General features: G+C 36.6%; 2 protein-coding genes and 1 non-coding gene across 3 annotated transcripts; 2 read left to right on the top strand and 1 right to left on the bottom strand.

Moving 5' to 3' along the window:
• Nucleotides 1-475: 475 nt before the first annotated feature.
• LOC139859667 (uncharacterized) lies at nt 476-2,143 on the top strand. Its single transcript, XM_071848447.1, has 2 exons — nt 476-858; nt 919-2,143. The coding sequence occupies exons 1-2, from the start codon at nt 476-478 to the stop codon at nt 2,141-2,143; spliced, it is 1,608 nt and encodes a 535-aa protein (XP_071704548.1).
• Nucleotides 2,144-4,258: 2,115 nt separating this feature from the next.
• On the top strand, nt 4,259-5,485 carry LOC139859666 (uncharacterized). Its single transcript, XM_071848446.1, has 3 exons — nt 4,259-4,372; nt 4,895-4,991; nt 5,118-5,485. The coding sequence occupies exons 1-3, from the start codon at nt 4,259-4,261 to the stop codon at nt 5,483-5,485; spliced, it is 579 nt and encodes a 192-aa protein (XP_071704547.1).
• Nucleotides 5,486-27,229: 21,744 nt separating this feature from the next.
• Nucleotides 27,230-27,336, bottom strand: LOC139860918 (small nucleolar RNA R71). The gene has a single exon (XR_011763544.1). It is a non-coding gene; the product is annotated as a small nucleolar RNA R71 (small nucleolar RNA).
• Nucleotides 27,337-27,592: the final 256 nt, after the last annotated feature.

Here is a 27,592-nt window from a genome sequence, read left to right as displayed (position 1 = left end):
GGTAGACCAGCATGAAAACGGGACACGGACGCCTATCACTCCTACTATGCCAATAACCACAGATCAGAGTGATTCTGGGCCACCGCCGTTAATCGACAAAACTTTCATACTCAACAACTATGATAACATACGCGCCGTTATCAAAAACTTACGAGAAGAGGGGCAATTACACAGTCGGCGAACCCTCACGTATGATAGCGAGGACGTTGACAAAGAAATAGAAATGGAGGCGAGACCAGCAAGAAGTCTCCCTCTTGCCAGCCAGCCCCAGATCTTACAACTGGCGATCCTTCCAAACATCACTCTTCAGCCGGTGCCTTCCCAACCGGCTCATTCAATGATCACCACCAGTGTCCCGTTGAGCAACTCTGGAGGACCAGTTACGCAGCAATATACTTTTGAGAGTATGTTTCCCGTTGTTCCGCAAAACATGCCTAACACCAGCACGGTCCTACCAGCCACATGAGTTACTCCCATGGTGACTCATCAAAACGCTTCGTTGCCTATGGAGTCGCAAATATGGAACGGAGGTAATCCATGGGATAGTTTTTCCTACCAAAATGTGTATGCCAGAGGCACCCCCGTAGCAAACAACCTCCTCCACGAAGCTAATGGAAACATTGGAGGATGCTTAGACCAATTCTGGAAGAGTCAAAAAACTCCTTTTATATCTTCGATACAAAACCACCCGCTACCTGTCGGGATGAAGATACCTTCCCACCTGGGATATTACGAGGGAAAAGATGACCTAGATGATTTTATAAATATCTTCGAAGGTGCGGCTCGAATGTCAAGGTGGGACACAGCCGTAGCTTGCCACGCGTTCTTATACGTGCTCAAAAGCGATGCAAGGATCTGGTTCGATTCTTTAGCAAAGGATTCCATCTCGAGTTTCGAGGACCTTAAATGACTCTTCAGGTCGAAGTTCAGCCAGCAAAAGAAACACAAGAAAAATCATGTTGCTGCCCACAGTATCAAGCAGAAAGAAAGCGAAGCTTCGAGAGCTTTCCTTATCCGGTATACGGATGAAACCCAACAGATCCCCGGACTCCCCGAGTCACAAAGAATCTCGGGACTCTTATACGGATGTAGGACCCGAGCGTTGGTGGAACATCTTAGCCGAGATATTCCCAACACTTACGAAGCTTTGCTAGACAAAGCGTACGTTTGGTTAGATGCTAAAGACACCTCCAATAGCTTCGTATACGAAGAATCCCAGGGTTTTAAGCGGAATGAAAAGGCAGGTCACCGTGAAGAAAAGTCTAGAAGAAGGAACGCGCGGAACAGGTTCTCCCCTTACAGAAGGGAAAACACCCCTGGGATCCTCGAAAAGTTGATAAAGTCACCTAAAGAAATCATGGCTACCGAAAGGGCTGCCCTAGCCTTTAAAGCTCCACCGAAGCTGAATAGTAAAGGAAGGATGAGAGATACAAGCAAATTTTGTGACTTTCATAACGACTTCGGGCATGAAACTGACGACTGCATAAAGTTGAGGCAGGCCATAGAGGAAGCCATCAGATCAGGAAAATTAACGTATCTAGTGAAGGGCATACGAAACCCCAAGGTACCGAAGCAAGAACCTAAACCCGAAGAAAAGAAACCAAATGCAGACAAAGCCATACTGACTGTCGCAGAATGCTTCGCCGTCGAGAAACTAAGGACCTATAAGAGGGGAAGAAAAAGCGGAGTGATAGACTGGGAAGAGATCTCCTTCCTAGCATTCGATACCATCACTCCCTCCGATAAACTTGTTACAATCAACGGACGAATCTTCGAGAGAGAAGTACATCGAGTTTACTTGGATGGCGGCAGTGCATGCGACATCATGTATGAGCATTGTTTCGATCAGCTTAGCCCTGCCATTAAAGCCTGCCTAAGTCCACCAAGAGTACCCCTAGTCGGATTCTCCGGGGAAAGATGCTGGCCTATCAGAGAGATAGACCTCGATTTCATCATTGGAGAATCACCGTTGTCCAGGACCGAAACACTAGACTTTGTAGTAGTTCGGTCCACCTCACATCATAACATTCTGCTAGGGAGAGTAGCCATGATGAAGATGGGAGTAATTGCATCTACTATACACCAATTAGTAAAGTTCCATACGCCCGAAGGTATTGGTACCCTAGTTTCAACCTATGATTGAGAAAAGGTAATCATGGCTATCAGGGAAACAAGGGAAAAGTTAGGGGAATGTATCCTTGAAACTAGAGAGGAAGGTCCGAGTGAAGAGAAAATCTCCATCAACCCTTTGTTCCCAGAGCAAGAAGTAACTATCGGAGGTTCACTACCTACGGAAATGAAGAAAAAATTTCACAAGTTACTACAGGCCAATATATATATATATCTTCGCTTGGGAATACGGAGATATGACCGGCATCCCTCGAACGCTCAGTATCGATGGAACGACTTTCTCCACAGAGCATAAGCTCAACGAATACAAGCACCTAGAGCCGATACATTGGAAGAAAAGAAACCTCGCCAGCGAGAGAGATGAGGCTGCTTGCAGAGAGGTTGAAGAACTACTCCAAGCTGGCATAATCCGAGAAGCAGAATACCCCACTTGGGTTGCAATCCCCGTCATGGTGAAAAAATCTGATGGAGGATGGAGAATGTGTGTCGATTTCACAAACATCAACAAAGCTTTCCCAAAGGATTGCTATCCTTTGCCTAAGATTGATTGGAAGGTAGAATCCCTAATCGGGTACAAGTATAAGTGTTTTCTTGACGCCTACAAGGGTTATCATCAGATTCAATTGGCCGAAGAAGATGAAGAAAAGACTTCATTCTTCGCAAGTAAGGGGATCTACTTTTATAAGAAGATGCCCTTCGGACTAAAAAACGCCGGAGCTACATACCAAAGGCTGGTAGACAAAGTTTTTCGTAAGCAGTTGGGGAGAAACTTGGAGGCTTATCTTGACGATATGGTGATCAAAAGCTTTGAAGAGAACACTTTGTTGAAAGACATTCAAGAAACCTTCGACACTCTTCGGACAGCCAACATGAAACTAAACCCCAAGAAATGCTCGTTCGGGGTAGATGAAGGAAGGTTCCTAGGATATTATATCACTAAGAAAGGAATCTTAGAAAACCCGGAGAAAGTAGACAAGCTACAACAACTCAAAACCCCAACCACAGTCAAAGAAATGCAGAGTTTAAACGGGAAGCTTGCATCATTAAGCCGTTTTCTGTCCAAGGGGGTTGAAAAGCAGTTACCTTTCCTCAAAGTTTTAAAAGGATGTTTGGGAGCGAAAAAGATATCTTGGACCGAAGAAGCAGAACAATCCTTCGTCGATATGAAGGCACACATAGCTAACCTGCCAACCCTGACATCGCCGAAGCTAGGGGAAACACTCTATCTCTACCTAGCAACGTCCAAGGAATGCATCAGTACGGTGTTAGTAGCAGAGAGAGAAAGGGTACAGGTCCCGATATACTTCGTAAGCCGGGTTCTACAAGGTGCGGAAGTCAACTATCCAGAACTCGAAAAGCTAATGCTCGCCCTAGTTCATACAGCAAGGAAACTACGAAGGTACTTTCAAGTTCACCCTATCATTGTGTTAACTAACAAGCAAATTAGACAGGTGCTCATGAAGCTAGAAAAGTCGGGTAGAATGGCCAAATGGGCCATAGAGCTCGGGGAACATGACATCGAATTTCAAGCTCGTCATTCAATTAAAGCCCAAGTGTTAGCATACTTCATGGCAGAAACAACGGAGACAGACGAAGGGAGTGACTCTAGCTTCGCACAAATTATCACTCCGCCTGTTGAAACGAAGGAATGGAAATTGTTCACCGACGGAGCTTCTAGCTCTGATGGCTCAGGGGCAGGGCTTATGTTAATTAACCCAGAGGGGCAAGAGTATACTTATGCGCTACGCTTCGAATCCAACACAACCAACAACGAAGCAGAATGTGAAGCTCTTCTCGCCGGGCTCAGAATAGCGAAAGAAATGAAAATTGAGCATTTGCAAGCCTTTGTAGATTCCCAACTTGTTGCTAACCAGGTTTTAGGTATCTTTGAAGCAAGACAACCTACCATACAACTCTACCTGTCAAAGGTCAGGGAACTAGTGTAAAGCTTCAGAAGCTTCACAATCGAACATGTGAGAAGGAGTCAAAATAAGAAAGCAGATGCCCTGAGCAAATTAGCTTCTATCACTTTTGCGCACCTGGCGAAAGAAGTATTAGTCGAAGTGTTAGAAAAAAGGTCCATCGAAGCTCAGGAAGTCCACGACTTAATCACTGAAGAATAAAACACATGGATGAAGCCAATAAAGGAGTACTTGGAACTCGGAATTTTACCCAAAGACAAAAAGGAAGCACTAAAGATCCGGATCAAAGCACCATCATACAAAATGATGAATGGAGCCCTGTATAGAAAATCTTTTCTTACCCCATAGCTTCGATGTGTCGGACCAAACCAAGCTTCGATGATCATCAGAGAAATGCATGAAGGTATATGTGGACTTCATTCTGGACCAAGGTTAATCGTGGAAAAGATACTAAGGATGGGGTATTACTGGCCAACCATGCACGAAGATACAGTTACACTCTTACGAACCTGTGAGCCATGTCAGATCCACGCTAAAGTTCAAAAACAGCCAAAGCAAGAAATGATATTGGTGCTATCAGCATGCCCTTTCTCAAATGGGGCATAGATCTAGTAGGTCCAATCACCGAGGCCCCAGGAGGCTACAAATGGTTGGTAGTTGAGATAGACTACTTCACAAAATGGACGAAAGCAAAACCACTAAGCACCAAGACGGGGAAACATATAGAAAAATTCGTTTGGGAACACATCGTTTGTTGGTTTGGGATACCCCAAGAAATCATTTCGGATAATGGTAAATAATTCGCTGAAGGCATCTCTCTGGGGTTCTACGAGAAACTGCAGATAAAGCAAACCTTCACCTCCGTCTACCATCCACAAGGGAACAGACAGGTTGAAATAACCAACGGGGATATCTTAAAAGGCATCGAGAAACGATTGGGTAAATACCACCAAGGATGGATGGAAGAACTCCCCCTAGTTCTATGGGCTCACTGAACCACCCCCAAAAGGAGTAACGGAGAAACCTCCTACAGTTTGGTTTACGAAACTGAGGCGGTACTGCCAGTGAAGATACAAGTGTTAACCAACAGAACCGTGAACCTTGAAGAGAACGAGGAGAACCTCCGTCTTAACCTTGACCACATGGAGGAAAGAAGGGAAGTTGCGCTAATTCGGGAAGTAGCATACAAGAAAACGATTGAGAAGTATTACAATAAGCGAGTCAAACCATCGGTATACAAGGTCGGGAACTATGTCCTAAGGCTCAACAGTACTAGCAAAGTAGAATACGAAGGAAAGATGGGTCCAACTTGGGAAGGCCCATACATAATCTCCGAAGCTTTTGGGAATGGTTCATACAAACTTGAAACCACAAAGGGAAAACAGATCCCCAGAATCTGGAACGGAGTAAACCTTCGAAAGTTTTATTTCTAGACTTTTAGCTGTATGAAAGTAGGAAAATTTGTAATGGGTAGTTGAAACTTACACGCTTCCTACCACAAGAAATTTGAATGCAATCCTACTATCTTTTGAAAAAACCAAGAGGTAACCCAAGAGGGATAAGAAAAGATTTTCTATACGAAGGTATATTGCTGCGAGGTAACCCAAGAGGTATACCGAAGCTATTGCAGAGTATTTCCAAGAGAAATACTTGTCAAACTCTAGAAATATGCAAGAGGTAACCCAAGAGGTATACCGAAGCTATTGCAGAGTATTCCCAAGAAGAATACTTTTCAAACTCTAGCAATATGAAAGAGGTAACCCAAGAGGTATACCGAAGCTATTGCAGAGTATTCCCAAGAGGAATACTTGTCAAACTCTAGCAATATGCAAGAGGTAATCCAAGAGGTATACCGAAGCTATTGCAGAGTATTCCCAAGAGGAATACTTGTCAAACCCTAGCAATATGCAAGAGGTAACCCAAGAGGTATACCGAAGCTATTGCAGAGTATTCCCAAGAGGAATACTTGTCAAACTCTAACAATATGCAAGAGGTAGCCCAAGAGGACCGAAGCTATTGCAGAGTATTCCCAAGAGGAATACTTGTCAAACTCAAGCAATACGCAAGACGTAACCCAAGAGGTATACCGAAGCTATTGCAAAATATTCCCATAAGAAATATTTGCCAAACTATAGCAATATGCCAGAGGTAACCCAAGGGGTATGTCGAAGTTGTCACAAAGTATTCCCTACACTCAAGCAGTACACAAAAAGGTATTGGGGAAAATTCTACAAGAAAATAAGTGCACATATTTTGGCACTAAAGATTCACACCTAGATGACCGAAAGGCAGCCAAAACACCCAACGGCATAACCTGCTTAAAAGTTAAATAGAGTAATGACACATAGATGGGCATGACAACCCACAAAATACTGAGTACAAATTGTTCATAGGCAACAAATCCCCAAATCAGCAGGCACGCAGGCCTGATAAAAGTACATTAGACATAAGGTAATTAGCACACAAGTCACTACAGCAAAAGAGGATCATGAAACAAACCAACCACAAAGATCATTGCTCCGCAACCAAGGGAAGGAGCTCCATAGGCTTAGCATCAGAGTGAGCAGCAACAGAGGCAACATAGTTGAGCTCAGCATCGGCAAAACGAGCACATGTAGCATCAACAATGACTGAAGCCTGATCGGTATAATCCGGATAACTTCTAAGCTCAAGCTTGCCCTGTTCGGATAACTCAGTCAACAATTTACACCTCTCCTCAAGTTTGCTAGCAAGAACAACATCACCAACAAACGTGCTCAACTCTTTGCTGTGAATAACCTGCCTACAGACATGTGGAATGACCTGGGTAATCACATCAGAATAATCTGCTTTTAAACCATCAAACCTCTTCTTCTGATCTGCCAACGCTTTCGCTTCCTGACGGAGAGCCTTGTTCTCTTCTTCCAAGTCAGCAATCCTCTTTTCATCAAGCTTCTGTTTCCCCTGCATGCTGAGACTCTCACTCTTGGCTGATTTCACCTCCTTTTCCCAAGATGTGTTCAATAACAATTGCTCCTGGAGCTTCTTCACAGTCTCTTTAGAAGAGGCATTGACATCCCTAAGCTCTTCCACCTCCTTCTCTAGGCACACAACATCGCCAGATTTCTGCTTCAAACAGGACAGGACGAGGTGGTTATAAATAGCAGAACGATAGCAATGAGCAGTATAAACATCGATAAGCTTAGAGGTATCCACGAAAGCATCTTCGAACTCAGAGGGAATCATTTCATCAAACACATCGAAACAAGCTTCCAAAGAAGGGATATCAGGAACATCACCTACAGAGGTACACAGAAATATTTGAGAACAAAGCATAGTTCAAATAAAAAACACTAATAAAAAGCGTACCCAAGAGAACATTGTCGCCAAAACCTTCAACTGGAGCTTCGTCATCAGTATCTTCATCTCGAAGAGCAAATCTAGCTTTCTTCAATGGAGAACTAGAAACAACCTCTTTCATTTTCCTGGCAGCCTTCTGACGCCTAGATGCCCTAACAGGAATACTCTTGGATACGTCAGGCTCTGCTTCAACATCAATAGGCTCGTGCTCTGAAGCAACCTTAGCGCTGTGTTGAACCTTGGGAGCACTAGACTCAGCTACTTTCTCCGATTTATTGTCCACCTCCATAAAATCAGAACAAGAAGGAGAACTAAGCTCCTTAACCACAGTGCTAGCACGGACAGCTTCAGTCATCTGTTTCACCCCAAAGGACTTGATAACATTTCGCAAAGATATCTCTACAAGAGTAAGCAAGGTCAGAAAAATAAAACAAAAGGTTCAAACAAAAATAAGACCTATGGGCATGCAAAACCTACCCCTTTCACCACAAAAGTACACAAGAATAGCTTCACCTCTTTCCCACGAAGGTGATATGCCGAGCTTAAAAAGGAGGGAATCCGGAAGAGATGAAGGTATTATAGGATGACGACAAATTCTACCGTAGAGAGGATCATTTTTAGCATCCTCAGGAATAGGATCACTATATTGCTTGGGAACAGTGGCCCACCTGCTATCAATGGCATTGGGAATTTTGTCCGGAAAGAAAAAAAGATTTCTTGATATAGACAAAGGAATTTTTCCAATTCCTTACATCGGGAATGGAAGAAGCAAAACACATGGGAGTATCAATCACACTACCCCTCTTTTTACGAAGCTTGGCAATTGTAACCCAATTCCCAGCATCACCAGTTTGAAAGAAACAGCGAAATAAGTCAACAGAAGGTTGGCCGCCATATGCTTTACACATATATTTAAAAGCCAAGATCTTTTTGATGGTAAGAGGGTGAACAATCGAAACATGGACTTTAAAGTAATCCAGAACGCTAAGGAAGAATGATGAAATGGGGATCCTAAGGTTGCATTCTGTAAATGATTGCGTGTACATTCCGACGTAATCTGACGGAAAGTCCAGCATGAACTTCCCGGATTCCGGTAAAATTATGTCATCTCCTTTAAGACCTAGGGTTTTACAGAGGCGTTCACAGCGTTCGGGGGTCACAACACTAGAAATAGATCGAAGCCCTACTTTAGCCATAACAAAATAACAGAAAAAAGATAGCAAGTTCAGAGCAATACCTTTTTGAGAATTAAAGAAGATGATCGGATGATGAAGAGAAGCAAAAGAAAAAAGAAGGGAAAAAATGAAAGAGAAAAATCAAAGTTCAACCCTTTATTACCCCTAAGCAGAAAACCGTCCCATCAATTACTGAGTTACTTTGGTAACCGTACCAGCAAATTACCATTTCACCCTTCAAGCCCATTTAAACAGAAAAAATTTAACAGGGGCAAAAAGGTAAATAGTACCCGGGTAAATAATTGCTGGGATCAGAGACGTCAAATCAAGTAATCAAGTGGCAGATTGAGTTTAATTCAACAAAGCTTGGTCAGAAAGCTTCGTAAAATTAAACTGGGGGGCTTGATAGTGTATCCCCCCGTCAAGATAAACGAAGCTAAGCTAACGGAGATATCGCACCTAACGAGGATATGTGACATAAGAATGGATCACAAGAACACACATGTCAAATACAAATTGAGGGCGAGATGTCCTCAAACTCAAATAAAGGCACCCAAAGGATAAAAGAAGAATGCTACCAAAGTAGAATCCCAATATTCAGAGTTGGTACGAAACCACTTCCGTTATGCAAAGCAATAGTAACGAAGGAACATGGTGACGAAGAGATCACGGTTACCAATGGACAAGGACTTCTCCTAAAGTCACAAGATCACCTAGACTGAAGGAGAGAAGTAAGCGGTTGACCAAACTTGCTTCCACTAACATCCAAATGACAAAAGAGGAATGTTGCAGGGTAGCTTTCTTAAGCCAGCAGGAGTTGCATTCGGCCGAAGGGAAAGTTCCCTTTGCCTTATCATAGATCGCCTCGAAGACTGAATCCACCTAGAAAGCTGGTGATAGAGCTATTGCCTAACCCTATAAAAAGGAGAACATGATCTCTGGAGGGGGCATTCACTCTAAGTTACAATAACTCACATATAATACTCTCAATGAGTTACCTTCGTATCTTGGTGGCGTAAAGTACGATACCTTCGTACTACCTTCGGGGAATCGCCAACAAGCATACATTCATCATTATATCCTGTTATATTACTCATTCAGTGATCAGACCTCAATATCCTTGTTTCTTCAACAAGGGTTGCCAAGAATTGTACAAACACCACCAATGCCTTTACTAGAAGAAAGCATACATGACACGTCACATTTATGTTCTTTTCATAATGATCATGTTCATAGCACTAACAAATGTAAAGAATTGGTGGACCGCATCGTTTTTTCCTTAAACGAAGGAAAGCTAAGTCATCTTCTAAAGGATGAAAGTAAATGGATGACTCCAAAGATAAGTGAAGAACTAGATGCGTTCAAAACACCGAATTCTATAATTGTGAAAAATACACCTTTTAATTGAAAAAACACATCGTATATTGCTAAGAGCGCTGAAGCAAAATTGTTCCCATGGCAGAAAAAGGGGAATAACAGTGTGCAACAGCCTCAGCTGACAATCACTGTAATTGAAAAAGATCAGATGACGCAAGGTGATAACTCGAAAGAATTTATGAAACAGGAAAAAAGCTTGATTTTTCATCCAAGAAATGGAAAGCACAATGGATATGTTGATTAAAATATCTTGTGAAATTGTTAATGAAAGCTTTGCTATTACAAAAGCGCTTATTGACACAGGAAGCGCTCTGAATGTCATGTATAAGCAGTTTTTTGAATGGCTACCAATACATGTACAACAACGCATGGGGAATTTAAAAATGCTCATGCTCATGTCTAGCTTTGTGGGCAAATATGTTACCCCAATGGGAAAGTTGAAACTACGCATCAAATTTGTGGATGATGATAATAATCAGAATATGCGAGAAAAGGAAATGGAGTTCTATGTTTTGACAATAGTGTCAAAGTATAATGTGATAATTTGGAAGGCTAGCATGCGAAAGCTAGGTGTTGTCATCTTAATATTGCAAGGTATGATCAAATTTCCAACAGAGAAGGGTTTAGCGATTATGCGCTTAAAGAACAGTGTCCGTAAGAAAGTCTCTTACAACATAAATATACAACAAGCAAGACAGAACATTCTTGTTAATGATTATATGGGAATCATGGTCAAGGAAGCGGTGGAAGCTTCAACCCCACAGCATAAAAACTCTTTTGAAAGTGCCATCATGATCCTCCATGACAAGCAAAAGAAAGGATATAAAATGGTAAACTATTTAAAGAGTATCTTGGAAGCATCAAAGGCTAGCAAGAACGTAATGGTAAAGACAGAAATATATTTTGTCAATAAATTTAAAGTTGCATAAACAAGTGGAAAAAATGCTGGAAAGGTTGTATGGTAATGCAACATAAAAAAAGCATAAAAACGAAATGCACGTTTGATGAATAAGTGTAAATCGAAGAAAGTAGTATGTTAAAAAGGAATGTAATGTCAAATTTACGATATGTGTAATGATTGTTACAAATATGTAATATGTGTTAGTCGTAAGAACTATGGCTATGTTGTGATAAATGAAAAAAAAGTTAGCACAAAATATTATTTGAATCTTTCACACCAAAAGACTGAAAAAAAAGGCAACGATTTCATATGGCAGTGTTGCAACTAACCATCATGCATATGGGTTACATCATGGTAAACATCATGCAGGATGCGATAGAAGCTGGTGGTCAAGTTCCTTTTCCCTATAGAACGCATCTTATCACGGTCTTTGAGTATACAAGGACCAATGTTGGAAAAAAGGAAAGCGTACCAAGAGAATCAAGTCTTTTGGTAAAACAAAAACATTGGTTTGCTTTTCAAACTTGTTGAAACAAATCCTTTTATGTAAGGATCTATGGGAATTATCACATTTTCTACTTTAATACAAATTTTGAATGTTTTAATTTTAAGCACGCCATATAAATTTTTATTATTTGAAATAATGCCAAATATAAGCACTGACTTGCTTATGAAAAAATAAGTATTGGCTTACTTAGAGGTAATATAATAGACCAAAATGGGCGAAAAGAGGTAAGGCTATGGAATATTTTGCTTAAACTTTTCATTTGCACAATGATGAGAGGAAAGAAATACAATTAAAGTCTAGCACGAACACTATATATAACCTAGCATTGATTTTCTAATAAAGAAAAAATAAGCATACAAAAGGTGCATTGTCTAGATAAAAGCAATATTATAAATGGTCAAATAGCAGTTGCGCAAAATGATGAAAGACATGCTATTATGATTGATAACTCCTAAATTATACACAATTTTGATAACATTTTAAGGAGTTATCTTGCTATTTTAAAAGTCATTTTAATCTTAAAACACACTAAAATGGGTAACATGGGGAAAAATGTATTTCTAATGATTTTATCGAAGTTATGTGTCAAACAGGATCAAAAACAGATAGAGACTGCAGAAATCAACATGAAGCCGCCGACCTGACATTCTAAAGCCGCCGGCTTGGTGATAAAGTTCTAGAAAGTTCCAGAACTCTGCAGAAAATGCCAGGAATCGAAAGACAGCAATGAAACCGTCGGCTTACATCTGAAGCCGCCAGCTTGAGTCCAGTGTCGTGTACTTAAAGCCCAAGAAAAAGCTAAAAATGAAAACAAAATCAAAAAGATTGTCAGATCTCTGAAGCCGCCGACATGACACTGAAGCCGTCGGCCTGACCTAGGACGGTTACGCGTTTATCTGCTTGCGGCCTAAGTTAAACTTGCAAAAGAAGTCACCGCCATGTGAAGTCGCCGGCTTCCCACTGAAGCCGCCGGCTTGGGCCACGAATTTGAAACTATAAATGGGGGCCTTCTGTATCAGTTTTCAATGTACTAGTTTCGTTTTTCTTTTAGGGTTTTCTTTAAATCACAAAAACTCTTAGATTAGGGTTTATTTTCAAGTTGTAATCAAAATTATCAAGTTATCAATTAAGTTTTCTTTTCATCTACCCTTTGAGGTACATGAATTTATCTTTATACTCTTGTTTATCAAGTTTTATTTATTTTTTCTGTTTCTGTTCGTCTACCACTATGAACTAAACGTTCATAGTGGTTACGTGGATGAAAACTACTTTGTCTGGGAATCAGATGAAGCCGCCGGCTTCACCAGTCCAAGTGGCCGGCTTGACTGGAACAAAGACGCCGACTTCGTGCTTATATTCGTACAGTTTCTGGTTTTTTTTCCAGATCTGTATAAACTGAGTTTCTGTAATAATAATTAAACTGTTTTGAATCTGTTATGCTTTAATATACTTGTTTGTCATGCTTAATGATTAAATAACATGTTTTTGGGTTGATTAGTACTTAATCCGATGATCTATTATTCGATTCATGCTACTTGTTTAGATCTAGTCAATCAAACTTGTTAAATTGAATTGCATGCAACTAAGTTAAACAACATAATAGTGATAAATTTGTTAAATTTGAGTTACACTTATATAATAGATACTGATATTGTTATGCTTAGTTGAAGATCATCTGTTTAGTTGTGTTTAATTAATGATTGCATGAGAACTTAGTAGTAATTAACTTTCAACTAGTAACTTGAGTTGATCTACTTGATGTTTAATAGCTTATATAATCTGTCAGTCTATTTACATTTTGATCCGCAACATAAGGTTGATATGTATTATGTAATTGAATTGAATACTAAGAATTGAGATGTTAGTCATGCACATCACATGTCTAGCGTATGCTTTAAGTCCTGCTTATTGAATGATGTACAATACTTGTCTTAACCTATTTAGAGATAATAATTGGTCTATGATTGTTATCTTGATTTGTGTTAGTATATGTTATGAAACTTGCCTAATATGATTCTCGTATGAGTATTCGTTCATGTAACTGCTTTTATTTATAATTGTTATTTCTTGCTTTATATCTTGTTATTTTATTAAAAACGTATCCACAATCATCTGTTTCCTAAGAGATAAGAATCTATAATCTTAAAAACACATAAAAATCTATATTTAGTTCTTTAATAAGAACTCTGCGCTCTCTTGGGACGATAACCTAAAATACTACATCTGATCGAGTCTTTTTGCTCGTTAGGGTGTTAAAATGTATTTAATAAAGGTTTTATAAATTTCAAAGTTGAAAGGCAAATTAAACACTACTGCACACATTTTTGACACATCAATGAGCCAACTACTCAAAAAATGTAGAATCAAAGTAATTTGAAACAAGATTATTAGAGTGTCAGAAAATTTTAGATCACTTGTCCGCAACAAGCGATATTTTAAATCTCCAAACGCCTTTATATTTCTGCTTTCATAATATCTTGGCATTTGGATTCTCACTGAGTTGAATAACAGAAGGAATGTCAATGCTATGAATATCGGCATCTGCGGCATTCAAGATTTGTTTAGCATTAGCATCCATTACATCTGCTAAGTCATCTAGTGGTGACTTAGGAAGATTATATTTATGAGCGATACTTTCATAAAATATCCAACGCTCACGACCACTTATTGTGACGACATATGCACCTAACTTTTCAGTAATAGTTCAACAGTCAAGAACTTTGTTTGAAAACTCAGGAAGATGCAGATTAATTTTAAAGAAGTTAGCTTTGGCAATTTCCTTGCCATCCACGGTAGCTTCACGTTCTTGCACAAGTTGTGCATTCTCAGCTTTCATTTTTTTAATTCAGGTTGTGCATTCTCAGCTTTCATTTTTTTAATTCAGGCTAAAAGCTCTTGGTCCTTTACACTAAAGGAAGAAACTTTTCTGCGCGGCTCATTGTTGGTGGACTCAGCAAATTGAACATTACAATCTGTAACTTGAACTTGATAGGTCAAATCATAGTGAGAATTGAAGATGTGATAGATTGAGTGAGACTCAGTAAGGTAAAGAACATATTCGGTATTAGAGAGAATCAGTAAGGTAAAGAACAGATTCGGTGTTCGCTAAGGTTCCTTATATAGCCCTCTCTTAAGGAACCATCTATTAAGCTTGTTTCACATTAATACTATATACATTTCGGGGTCCTAACAATCTCCCCTTAGTGTTAAATGTGAAAATTACAATGTAATCCTATTTTGTAATCTTGAGAGGTTCAAAAGTAGCTTTCCATCTCGTAGCCGCTGGATCAGACGGTTTAACTTGATTGTCTGAAATCTTCTTTGAAGGTTTCCAGGTACCCTATGCTTTTCTTGGATCTCCCTCACGTAATGGACATTCATCCATTTCTTTTAAATACCTTCTCTTTCTCTGACCACGAAGAATCTCAAATTATCTTGCTCGGATCCGGAGTTTTAGACGATCTCTAATATGCTTAATGAATTCTCCAAGACCCATTTCCCATGTCAATATCATCAAACCTGCTTTGACGGAACTTGAGATACTTCAGTGCAGCCTTGAGTGTTCCATCTTAATACTTATTAAGCTCTTTAGTTATGATGAACACTTTCTCCTTTTGAGAATTAATAAACACAAACCCTTCGGGTTCAAATTGTATTTGAAACATTCCCATGTCCTCCAGTCCCTCTAGAATTTGATCCGGACAAGTTATCCGAATCTTTTTCCTTTTAGCTTCGAGAGCGATTTGAAAGTCCTCACGTCTCATTAGTTCAATTGTCTCCATCATGTATCTCTTCACATCTTCCAAAGCTTGAGTTTTGGCAAAAGGTCGATTTGAGTACTGAGGTAGTTGTAGATGTGAATGATGTCAAGCATATCCAGATTTTGAAAATCAGCCTCTGTAAACTTGTACTCCTTATCATATTCTCTGATAACATGGAACTGACTGATAACGTCTTTCTTCACACTGATGTTTACTCCCACTCGAGTAATATCCAATACTTCTGACAAACGATACTTTCTTTGTAACCACAAATCATCTTCATTTCTATTGACATGTTTCCTCCACATAAACTGATACCAGTTTCTTTCATTAGTTGGAAGCAATTGTGAACCAATCTAGGTAAACCTATCACTTCTTGTAGTCTCGTTAATGCAGAAGATCTTATAAGCATTTTCCTCGATGAATGTGTTTCTTAACGTCATGAAGTCATGTTCAACTCCCAATTGCAGTCGATGATCCCGATTCTTGAAAAATAAACCGCTGTTGTATTTAAACCAGGAATTCACTGTAGAACTTGATGTTGTTGCACTAGAAGTTGAACTCTAATTTTCATTAGTTGGATTTGAACTGGATGATGTTGGTTGTTTTTAAGGATTTGTCGGATTTTCAGTTGGACCATTATCATCTTCAACATGATTAAAGATTTCATCTACGTTTGGATTTTCATATTGATCACCACCATCTTCATCAGTAGAATCCTCCTCATCATCACTTTCAATATCTGGTTCTGGATTCCCTTCATCAACCATCTCTACATCATCAGGTATAGCAAATAGTGAAGATAGTGTACTTAGAATGACAAATCCATCATCATCTGTTTCTTCAAGATAATAATCACTTAGGTTCAAATCCTCATTAACTTGTCCGCCTTCAACCTCAGTTTGAATTGTTTGCAAAATTGGAATAATCACTTTCTCAAATTTAGATTCTCAATCACATCATCACGAGTTTGTATCGTCTCAGATTCAACATTAACCGTTTGAGCTTGTGAAGTTGAAGCAGACCTCGTACCACCACCCCTACTAGAAATGTTCACTGTTAGAAATTGTGCATTTACTCCTCCCCCTCATGGCTATTCTGAGGATCAGAATCTTCATATTCATCATCGCGGTGAGGACTTAGTAGAGAAGAACAGAAAGTAAGTGGATGCCTTATACGAGAACGTAACATAGCTTGGAGCGAAGTTCGTCGAAAAACATCAATATTGATTTTAGAAAACATACGACCGAAGTATGCTTGCTCTAAAGCTTCATAATAATTTAGTGAACGTGGGGGTGATGGTGAAAAAGTAAAAATTAGAACAGCAGCAACATCTGATGTTGTCGGTGATGTCGGTGGAAGTGTGTGACTTGCTGTGACAGCAAGTGAGGATAAGAGTGTGGTGTTATTCTTATATGTAGGTCGATACGTACGACTAGTCAGATTATCCCCTTCTGATGGAGGTTGGTTAATAACCGGAGTTGTAACCGGTGAAGACTCTTTCGGGTCACTCGCCACCATGATATATGTCTCATGGGACTCTAACAGAGTAGAAGAACTATCTTTTTTTAGCTCTCGCGGGCTCGTTAAGATACCCAACTCCTGAAGTCATCAATGTACCATAAGGTGGCTCATTTCTTTCAGTTAAAGACTCATCACCCAAACCTTGAGTTTCAAGATCCGGATGAGAAGTGGTTTAAACCAAAGGATCAATTTCTTGAACCAATGGAACTGTCTGCTGGAAGTCTGATAAATTTCCCGAAGGAATGTCAGGTTGATTCATTTCCATGGGACGCGGCAGGTCTCCCTCTTCAAGATAAATCAGACCTCCAGGACTTGTTGGACGTTGAGGAAATACGACATCACTAGGATGAAGTATATCAAGAGGATTTCTAGCCGATATGCAGAGTGCGTTTTCAAGGTTTTTCGGCTCCCCTTCCGCCGTTCTGAACTTCAATGATTGAGTTTCCTTAATCGATTGAGTCAACATAGACTTTACTGCAGAGGAAGACTTTACTTCCTTTTGAGATGCCGAAGCACCTTTGCTGGTGAGATTTATTCTTAAATCCTGATTAAGTTGGATGGACTGATTGGTCTTTTTACCATCCGTGCATTTAGCTCTCTTGCCTACCGAAGCCGAAGCTGAAGCCTCATTTATTGTAGGGCTTACGGTTATTATTCGATGTGATACGGAAATGGGTGAAGGTGACCTAGTTGGCTCTAAGTCTTGGTCTGTATCACCAATAGTTTTAGTAACTGTTGGGCGAACGATAGGAGTCGAAGACCTAGATCTAGTTACGCGTTAGGTAGGCGGAGTCTGAATAATCTCATCAGGAATATATCGTGTCCTCTTCTGCGTTTGTTCAGGAGATGATTTAGTTTCTGAAGAATCGGTGTCACTCCCCTCAGGTGTAGTTGACATGGTAGGTGAATTCCTAGTTGGACTAGGTTCACTGATCCTCACGGGTTGAGCTTGTCGGATAACCCTAGGGCATTTTAGGTTTACCCTAAGTGAGATGGTAGCTAGCTCAGGTTAGGCCCTAGGTTCCTCTATAACCTCTGGGGATGGAACCGTAGCTGGTTCAACTGGTTCTTATTGTGCTGGGTTTGGAACTGGTATCACTACTGCCTCAAAGTAAGTATGCATTCTTGCATCTAAGGGATTAGCTAACCTCACCAACCAATTTGGAATTGTTGCCATGAATTCATTGTTAGATAGCACCAGAGTGTTCATCTTCACCTCCCCAAAACGTACCATCTACATACCCTGTGTACCTGGAACAGGAATATTGGCATTTCTACAAGTAGTTTTAGCATCATGAATAAAAATACAGAAAAACCTTTCACAAGGAACATAAGCATTCCTTGTATTATGCACCAGAGCCTGAACTAGATCCCATAGTAGTTCTGCATAATCTGGAGTCTCTACTCTGGTGAAAGAGTAGAACAGCCTCGACATCGGGATAGTCAAGCTATCAGACCCACTTCATGTCATCAGAAGACACCTGTTTATGATCGAGGAGATCACATACCATCTGAAGTGTAAATACTTCTTCTGAAACTTAGCAGGTGTAACAGAAGTATCTCCACTATATCCCAGCTGGAAGATTGAGTTCATTATTTGCTGAGTAGAAGGAAAAAGAGGAGCATTGTTCACAAGAGGAAGCTGAAATATCCTCCTTAAATCAGCCTTGGTGATCCTCCTTAATCCATTTACCCCCTTTAACTCAAACTCAAACCTAGCAGGTTCTCCTTGAGGATTAGCTTCAATGGGTTGTGTAGCCTCAACAAACTTGATAGTTCTGTTAAGAAGTCTCAAATCTGTATCTGGCACACTGACAGTATTGCTAAGCGCACCCCATAGTTGATGTCTCTCCAGAATAACAAGCCAGTAGTTGCCGTGTATGTTGGTCTCAGTGTTAATGAAGTAATTGTTCGCTATTTAGCTGTTAAATAAGAATAGAAGACCAGAATATGTTATCATAAAGCACATATCTCTATTCCTATTTCCTTTGAAGTCCTTTGTATTTTTCAATTTTATGATTTTTATGGATTTTATAAGTTATAAGAATCTTTTATTCAAGATATCCACAAGTATTTGACAATCATGATATTCAAACTAAGAATTATATATTTCAAATATTATCATGATCAATTAAATAACCAAAAATCCAATCAACACTTAGTCATTTTTCAAGAATTTTGAACAGATTTGGTAACCATGAACTATCTCAAATTTTGTTACCAAATATATATTTCTTTTCACACAGATGAACTAGATCAAACATGTAAGAATTTCAAGTTCAAAACATGAAGTATTAAGTTAACAGAAATTAGACTCGGTATCAAACCTAATATCAGATTTGGTAACTTCAAATTTCACATATTATATCCTTAACATGCATATCTAGTCATATAACTCTCATGTTAACCATAATCAAGGTTGGAGAATTCGGATCTCGGGGAGATCTCGTTTGGACTTTTTTTGGGAGATCTCGGCATCTCGGAATAATCTCAGGGAGATCTCGGATGTTGACTTTATAGTTTTTAATAAAAATATACATAAAAACATAAATATATGTATATTTATATACGTTTTTAAGAGATTTTACAAAAATATCCCAGAAATGAGCGAGAAAATCTTAGAAATTAGGAATTTTACAAGAAAATCTTACAAATTAGCAAGAAAATCCGAGAAATCATGGCTTTGACTAAGTTTGATCTCGTTGACTTAGAAATCTCGGGAGATGAACATCTCGCCTTGGTTGCCTTCTAAAAACGAGATCTTGGGGAAGATCTCGAGGATATATCGGGAGATTTACAACACTAACCAGAATCAATTTTAAGCTCAAAACAATCAGATAATCATGTTATTGAAATGTCCCGTTCATATTGATTATAAACATTCCATATTAATTGATTTCGTTGCTAGGTTTTGACCTCTATATGAGACGTTTTTCAAAGACTGCATTCATTTTTAAAATAACCATAACCTTTATTTTATCAATAAAGGTTTTAAAAGCATTACGTAGATTATCAAATAATGATAATCTAAAATATACTGTTTACACATGACCATTACATAATGGTTTATAATAGAAATATATTACATCGACATATGTTTCTTGAATGCAGTTTTTACACAATATCATACAAACATGAACTCCAAATCTTGTCCTTATTTTAGTATGCAACATCGGAAGCTCTTAGTATTCACCTGAGAATAAACATGCTTTAAACGTCAACAAAAATGTTGGTGAGTTATAGGTTTAACCTATATATATCAAATCGTAACAATAGACCACAAGATTTCATATTTCAATACACATCCCATACATAGAGATAAAAATCATTCATATGGTGAACACCTGGTAACCGACATTAACAAGATGCATATATAAGAATATCCCCATCATTCCGGGACACCCTTCGGATATGATATAAATTTCGAAGTACTAAAGCATCCGGTACTTTGGATGGGGTTTGTTAGGCCCAATAGATCTATCTTTAGGATTCGCGTCAATTAGGGTGTCTGTTCCCTAATTCTTAGATTACCAGACTTAATAAAAAGGGACATATTCGATTTCGATAATTCAACCATAGAATGTAGTTTCACGTACTTGTGTCTATTTTGTAAATCATTTATAAAACCTACATGTATTCTCATCCCAAAAATATTAGATTTTAAAACTGGGACTATAACTCACTTTCACAGATATTTCCTTCCTCGAAAATAAGACTTGGCCACGGATCGATTCACGAACCTATACAAATATGTACATATATATCAAAGTATGATCAAAATATAATTACAACCATTTTTATTATGTTTTAAAGATTTGAGTGTATTAAGTCAGCTGTCCTCGTTAGTAACCTACAACTAATTGTCCACAGTTAGATGTACAGAAATAAATTGATATATATTATCTTGAATCAATCCACAACCCAATGTATACACGTCTCAGGCTAGATCACAACTCAAAATATATATATTTTTGGAATCAACCTCGACCCTGTATAGCTAACTCCAATATTACTGCATATAGAGTGTCTATGGTTGTTCCAAATAATATATATACATGGGTCAATATGATATGTCAAAACATTTGCATATGTGTCTATGGTATCCCAAGATTACATAATATATTAGAATATATGTATAATACAATATAAGTTAGCTAGGATATGATTTGTATAGATTTGTTAAACATTTCTCGTAGCTAAAAAGATCAAAAATATCCAATCTTGTTTTACCCATAACTTCTTCATTTTAAATCCGTTTTGAGTGAATCAAATTGCTATGATTTCATATTAAACTCTATTTTATGAATCTAAACAGAAAATGTATAGGTTTATTGTCAGAAATATAAGTTACAAGTCATTTTTATAAAGGTAGTCATTTTAGTCGAAAGAACGACATCTAGATGACCATTTTAGAAAACATACTTTCACTTTGAGTTTAACCTTGATTTTTGGATATAGTTTCATGTTTATATGAAAAATAATTTTCCCAGAAGAAAAACTTTTAAATCAAAGTTTATCATAGTTTTTAATTATCCAAACCAAAACAGCCCCCGATTTCACTACGACGGCGTATATCTGATTTTACGGTGTTCATCGTGTTTCCAGGTTTTAAATCATTAAGTTAGCATATAATATAGATATAGAACATGTGTTTAGTTGATTTTAAAAGTCAAGTTAGAAGGATTAACTTTTATTTGCGAACAAGTTTAGAATTAACTAAACTATGTTCTAGTGATTACAAATTTAAACCTTCGAATAAGATAGCTTTATATGTATGAATCGAATGATGTTATGAACATCATTACTACCTCAAGTTTTCTGGATAAAACTACTGGAAATGATAAAAATGGATCTAGCTTCAAAGGATCCTTGGATGGCTTGAAAGTTCTTGAAACAGAATCATGACACGAAAACAGTTCAAGTAAGATTTTCACTCGAAATAAGATTGTTATAGTTGTAGAAATTGAATCAAAGTTTGAATATAAATATTACCTTGAATTAGAAAGATAATCTACTATAAATAACAAAGGTTCCTTGATCTTAGATTATTACTTGGAATGGATTAGAAAGCTTGGAAGTAGACTTGCAAACTTGGAAGTATTCTTAATTTTTATGAAACTATACTTATGGAATTTATGAAGAACACTTAGAACTTGAAGATGGAACTTGAGAGAGATCAATTAGATGAAGAAAATTGAAGAATGAAAGTGTTTGTAGGTATTTTTGGTCGTTGGTATATGGATTAGATATAATGGATATGTAATTTTGTTTTCATGTAAATAAGTCATGAATGATTACTCATATTTTTGTAATTTTATGAGATATTTCATGCTAGTTGCCAAATGATGGTTCCCACATGTTTTAGGTGACTCACATGGGCTGCTAAGAGTTGATCATTTTAGTGTATATACCAATAGTACATACATCTAAAAGCTGTGTATTGTACGAGTACGAATACGGGTGCATACGAGTAGAATTGTTGATGAAACTGAACGAGGATGTAATTGTAAGCATTTTTGTTAAGTAGAAGTATTTTGATAAGTGTATTGATGTCTTTAAAAAGTGTATGGATACATATTAAAACACTACATGTATATACATTTTAACTGAGTCGTTAAGTCATCGTTAGTCGTTACATGTAAATGTTGATTTGAAACTTTTAAGTTAACGATCTTGTTAAATGTTGTTAACCCAATGTTTATTATATCTAATGAGATGTTAAATTATTATATTATCATGATATTATGATATATTAATATATCTTAATATGATATATATACATTTAAATGTCGTTACAACGATAATCATTACATATATGTCTCGTTTCGTAATCATTAAGTTAGTAGTCTTGTTTTTACATATGTAGTTCATTATTAACACACTTAATGATATATTTAAATATCATTTTATCATGTTAAATATAGTTTATCAATATCTTAATATAATACATATATATTTAGTAGACGTTATCATAACGATAATCGTTATATATATCATTTCGAGTTTCTTAACTTAGTAATCTCATTTCTTATGTATATCACACATTGTTAATATACTTAGTGAGATACTTACTCATCATAATCTCATGTCAACCATATATATATTTCTATATATACCACAACATGTAGTTTTTACAAATTTGTAACGTTCGTGAATCGCCGGTCAACTTGGGTGATCAATTGTCTATATGAAACTTATTTCATTTAATCAAGTCTTACCAAGTTTGATTGCTTAACACGTTGGAAACATTTAGTCATGTGAATATCAATCTCAATTAATATATATAAACATGGAAAAGTTTGGGTCACTATAGTACCTACCCGTTAAATAAATTTCGCCCCGAAATTTTAAGCTGTTGAAGGTGTTGACGAATCTTCTGGAAATAGATGCGGGTTAATAATGCTAAAAACGAACATATATTTCATAGCATTATTCCCCAAGAAAGACAAGCTTTTAGTTGCAAATGTTCTATTTACAAGTGATATTCGTTTAAATATTAAAAGGTGAAGACAAAAGACAGATTCGACGAATTGAAGACGCAAACGACCAAAAAGCTCAAAAGTACAAAATACAATCAAAGAGGTTCCAATTATTGATAAGAAACGTCTCGAAATTACAAGAGTAGAAGATTCAAAACGCAAAGTACAAGATATAAAATAGTACGCAAGGACGTTCGAAAATCCGGAAACGGGACCAGAGTCAACTCTCAACGCTCGACGCAACGGACTAAAAATTACAAGTCAACTATGCACATGAATATAATATAATATATAAATAATTCTTAAAAATTATATATATATTATATTAATAAAATAAATCGTCGGCAAACAAAGAGCCAAGGATGAATGAGCTGGAATTTCAAACTCCGCGACTCGCGGAGTTTGAAGGCAAAAAATGCCGCGAGTCGCGGAGACCCCCTGAACTCAATTCCCTATAAAAGCAAACGCAGCTTGATCGCAAAAACCATCAAAAAATTCAATCTCTCTCTATATATGTATACGTAAATATATTTATATTTTAATTTTAATTTTAATTATAATTCTAATAATAAGGGTATGTTAGCAAATGTTGTAAGGGTGTAAGTCGAAATTCTGTCCGTGTAACGCTACGCTATTTTTAATCATTGTAAGTTATGTTCAACCTTTTTACATTAATGTCTCGTAGCTAAGTTATTATTATGTTTATTTAATCCGAAGTAATCATGATGTTGGGCTAATTACTAAAATTGGGTAATTGGGCCTTGTACCATAATTGGGGTTTGGATAAAAGAACGACACTTGTGGAAATTAGACTATGGGCTATTAATGGGTTTTATATTAACTAAACAATACCTTGTTAATTTAATATACAAACTTATAATTCGACGTATTTATATATAACCACATACGCTTGACTGAGTACGGTGGGCGGGATATCTATAAATACCAATAATTATTCATTTTACCGGACACGGAACTGGATTAATAGTTAAATAGACTTGTTGAAATAGGGGTGAATTACATTCAAGGGTAATTGGTGTAATTATTAACAAAGTAGTAAAACCTTGGTTTACACGCAGTCGATAACCTGGTGTATTCATTAAACAAAGTATTAAAACCTTGTTACAATTCGAATCCCCAATTAGTTGAAATATTTGACTTCGGGAATAAGAATAATTTGATGAAGGCTTTCGCTCTTTATATTTATGACTGATGGACTATTATGGACAAATCCGTATGGACATATTAAATAATCCAGGACAAAGGACAATTAACCCATGGGCATAAAACTAAAATCAACACGTCAAACATCATGATTACGGAAGTTTAAATAAGCATAATTCTTTTATTTCATATTTAATTTCCTTTATTTTATATTTAATTGCACTTCTAATTATCACATTTTTTATTTATTGTTATTGTATTTAATTGCACTTTTAATTAACGTACTTTTTAATTATCGCAAGTTTATTTTATCGCACTTTTATTATTCGCAATTTCATTATCGTTATTTACTTTACGCTTTAAATTAAAGTCCTTTTAATATTTTACATTTGTTTTAACTGCGACTAAAGTTTTAAAATCGACAAACCGGTCATTAAACGGTAAAAACCCCCCTTTATAATAATAATATTACTTATATATATATTTGTATTTTTATAAATTTAAACTAATATAGCGTTAAGCTTTGTGAAAAAGATTCCCTGTGGAACGAACCGGACTTACTAAAAACTACACTACTGTACGATTAGGTACACTGCCTATAAGTGTTGTAGCAAGGTTTAAGTATATCCACTCAATAAATAAATAAATATCTTGTGTAAAATTGTATCGTATTTAATAGTATTTTCTTGTAAAATTTAATAGTATTTTATACCCCTTAGCTTTAACTATCAAGTATTTTTGGCGCCGCTGCCGGGGAACTCTTAAACGCCGAAAGCGCAACGCTAAATATTTAAAAAAAAAAAGATTTTTATTTTTAGTTTACTTTTATTAAAATTCACTTTTGTAAAAATACGTTTTTTATTATTCGAAAATATAAAAAGAAAACAAAAATTTATATATTTTTTTTAAGATTTTGTCAAATATTTAAGTTTTATAAAGTTTCTTTATTTTTATTTTATAAAAATATAAGTTTTATTTAAATATTTTTATTTAAAAAAAATTAATATATATATAAATCTATTTTTAAGATATTTTTAAAATTATAAAGTAGTTCTATTTTTATTTTAGTTTTTAAATATAAGTTTTTATTATATAAATATTTTAGATTTTAAAACAGAAAACAGAAAAAAATATAAAACAGAATATATATAAAAAAAACCGAAACGCACGATTTTAGCCTGGTACACATCTGAAATTTAAAACCCCGCGACTCGCGGAGTTTTCCAGCTTCGAGAACCGCGACTCGCGGAGTTCTCTCTGACACGTGACCAGAAACCCTAATCTGCATCATTACGTAATTATTATTATTATTAATAATTAAAAACCCTAATTAGTTTTGTTAATTTATTATTAAGTTTAGTTTATTTATTTAATTTGTATATTTAGTTTATTTAGTTTAATTAAATTGTAAAATTAATAGTTTTAAAAAATAATTAATATAAAAATAATATTTTTATAAAAATTGTACTTTTTACAACTTTTAGTATATTTTTATATTTTGTCTCTTTTTAATTATTTTAGCGTAATATTTGTATTTTTCGCTAGTTTTTAGTTTTAATTCATAGTTTTTGCCATAGTTATTTTTTTTATTTATAGATTTTTAGGCTTTGCCGTAAAATCCCTTAAGTGCTTTTCTTTAGACTAAGATTTAGGTACTTTAGAATTTTGCGACGCCTTTTTAAATTTTAGTACCTTTTTAAGTTATTTCCATTTGGGATATAGTTTTTCTTGTAAGCTTTAATATTTTTAGACACTTTTTACTATGTATCAATTATCATTCCAATTAGTAATCTCAATTTGCGATTATAATTTTAAGTTAGTAATAGTAATAAGATTGGGTTAGTCTAGTGTTTTTAAGTTCTATAAGTCACTCTTTTTCTTTCTTATTTTTATTTTTCGATCTTTTTCCGACACGCTCTTTTTCTTTCTTATTTCTCGTCATTTTAGTTTTTAGGACATAGATTTTTATTCTACTTCTTATCTAAATTTCTTAAAATTACGAAAATTTATTTTAAGTAGTTAAATTGATAGACATCAAAATTTTCTGGTTCGTAGTAATAGTTGGATTTGTACGTGGACCGGGTTATTGGAGCCAAACAGTCCTCAATTATATTGAGACCAAACAAATCCTGCCCCTCTGCGGCATCTTTTGGCTATTCAAAACGTGGGCAAAATCAGAAAAGTCTATTGATTGGATAACTTATATAATTTTTCTTTCCTTTTAAAAACTAATAGGATATTCAGTGAATGCACCGAGCAAGACGTTCACCACCTTTTGTACGTTCACCACCTGTAACTAGATCAAGACATTTAGCAAATATTACCACCGTTGATTTTTCTTTAGAATCGTCATCCAGTCGACCAAGTACTCCAGTTCAAATTTCCGATAATCCATTTTTTGAACCCGACCTCACAATTGAGAATCCGGAGAATATTCAGGGACGATTCATAGATCCTGAACCATTAAATTTTCCTCCGGAACCACCAATCATTCAAACAGAGATTGTTGAGGAACGAACCATTAAATCAGAATCCTCTAGTAATTCCGATTCAACAAATTCAATTATGGAGAATCTAGAACCTTTAAGTATGGAAGACCGAATGAGAGCTAAACGCACTAGCCAAGGTCACGCAATTACTCATCCTGACATTAATGCGCCAGATTATGAAATCAAAGGACAAATTCTACACATGGTGACTAATCAATGCCAATTTAGTGGTGCGACAAAGGAAGATCCAAATGAACATCTACGTACCTTTAATAGGATCTGCACACTATTTAAAATCCGAGAAGTGGAGGATGAACAGATATATCTCATGTTATTTCCCTGGACTTTAAAGGGAGAAGCCAAAGATTGGTTGGAATCGTTACCTGAAGGGGCGATTGATACATGGGACGTTTTAGTTGAAAAATTTCTTAAACAATTCTTTCCTGCATCTAAAGCCGTAAGACTTAAAGGAGAAATTGTTACATTCACACAGAAGCCAAATGAAACTCTATATGAGGCTTGGACAAGATTTGGAAAGTTATTGAGAGGATGTCCGCAACATGGTTTAGATACCTGTCAAATAGTACAAATATTCTACCAAGGATGCGACATCACTACAAGAAAAGACATAGATATAGCAGCTGGTGGTTCCATTATGAAGAAAACAGAAACTGATGCTTACAAAATTATTGATAACACTGCTTCCCACTCACATGAGTGGCACCAAGAAAAAGATATCGTTAGATCATCTAAAGCAGCTAGAGCCGATTCTAGCCATGACTTAGATTCCATTTTCGCAAAGATAGATGCTGTCGAGAGACGA

Source organism: Rutidosis leptorrhynchoides, chromosome 7 (genome assembly GCF_046630445.1).
Source record: "Rutidosis leptorrhynchoides isolate AG116_Rl617_1_P2 chromosome 7, CSIRO_AGI_Rlap_v1, whole genome shotgun sequence".
Taxonomy (NCBI): domain Eukaryota; kingdom Viridiplantae; phylum Streptophyta; class Magnoliopsida; order Asterales; family Asteraceae; genus Rutidosis; species Rutidosis leptorrhynchoides.
The sequence above is the reverse complement of the archived record's forward strand: the minus strand, read 5'-3'. Positions and strand labels throughout refer to the sequence as shown.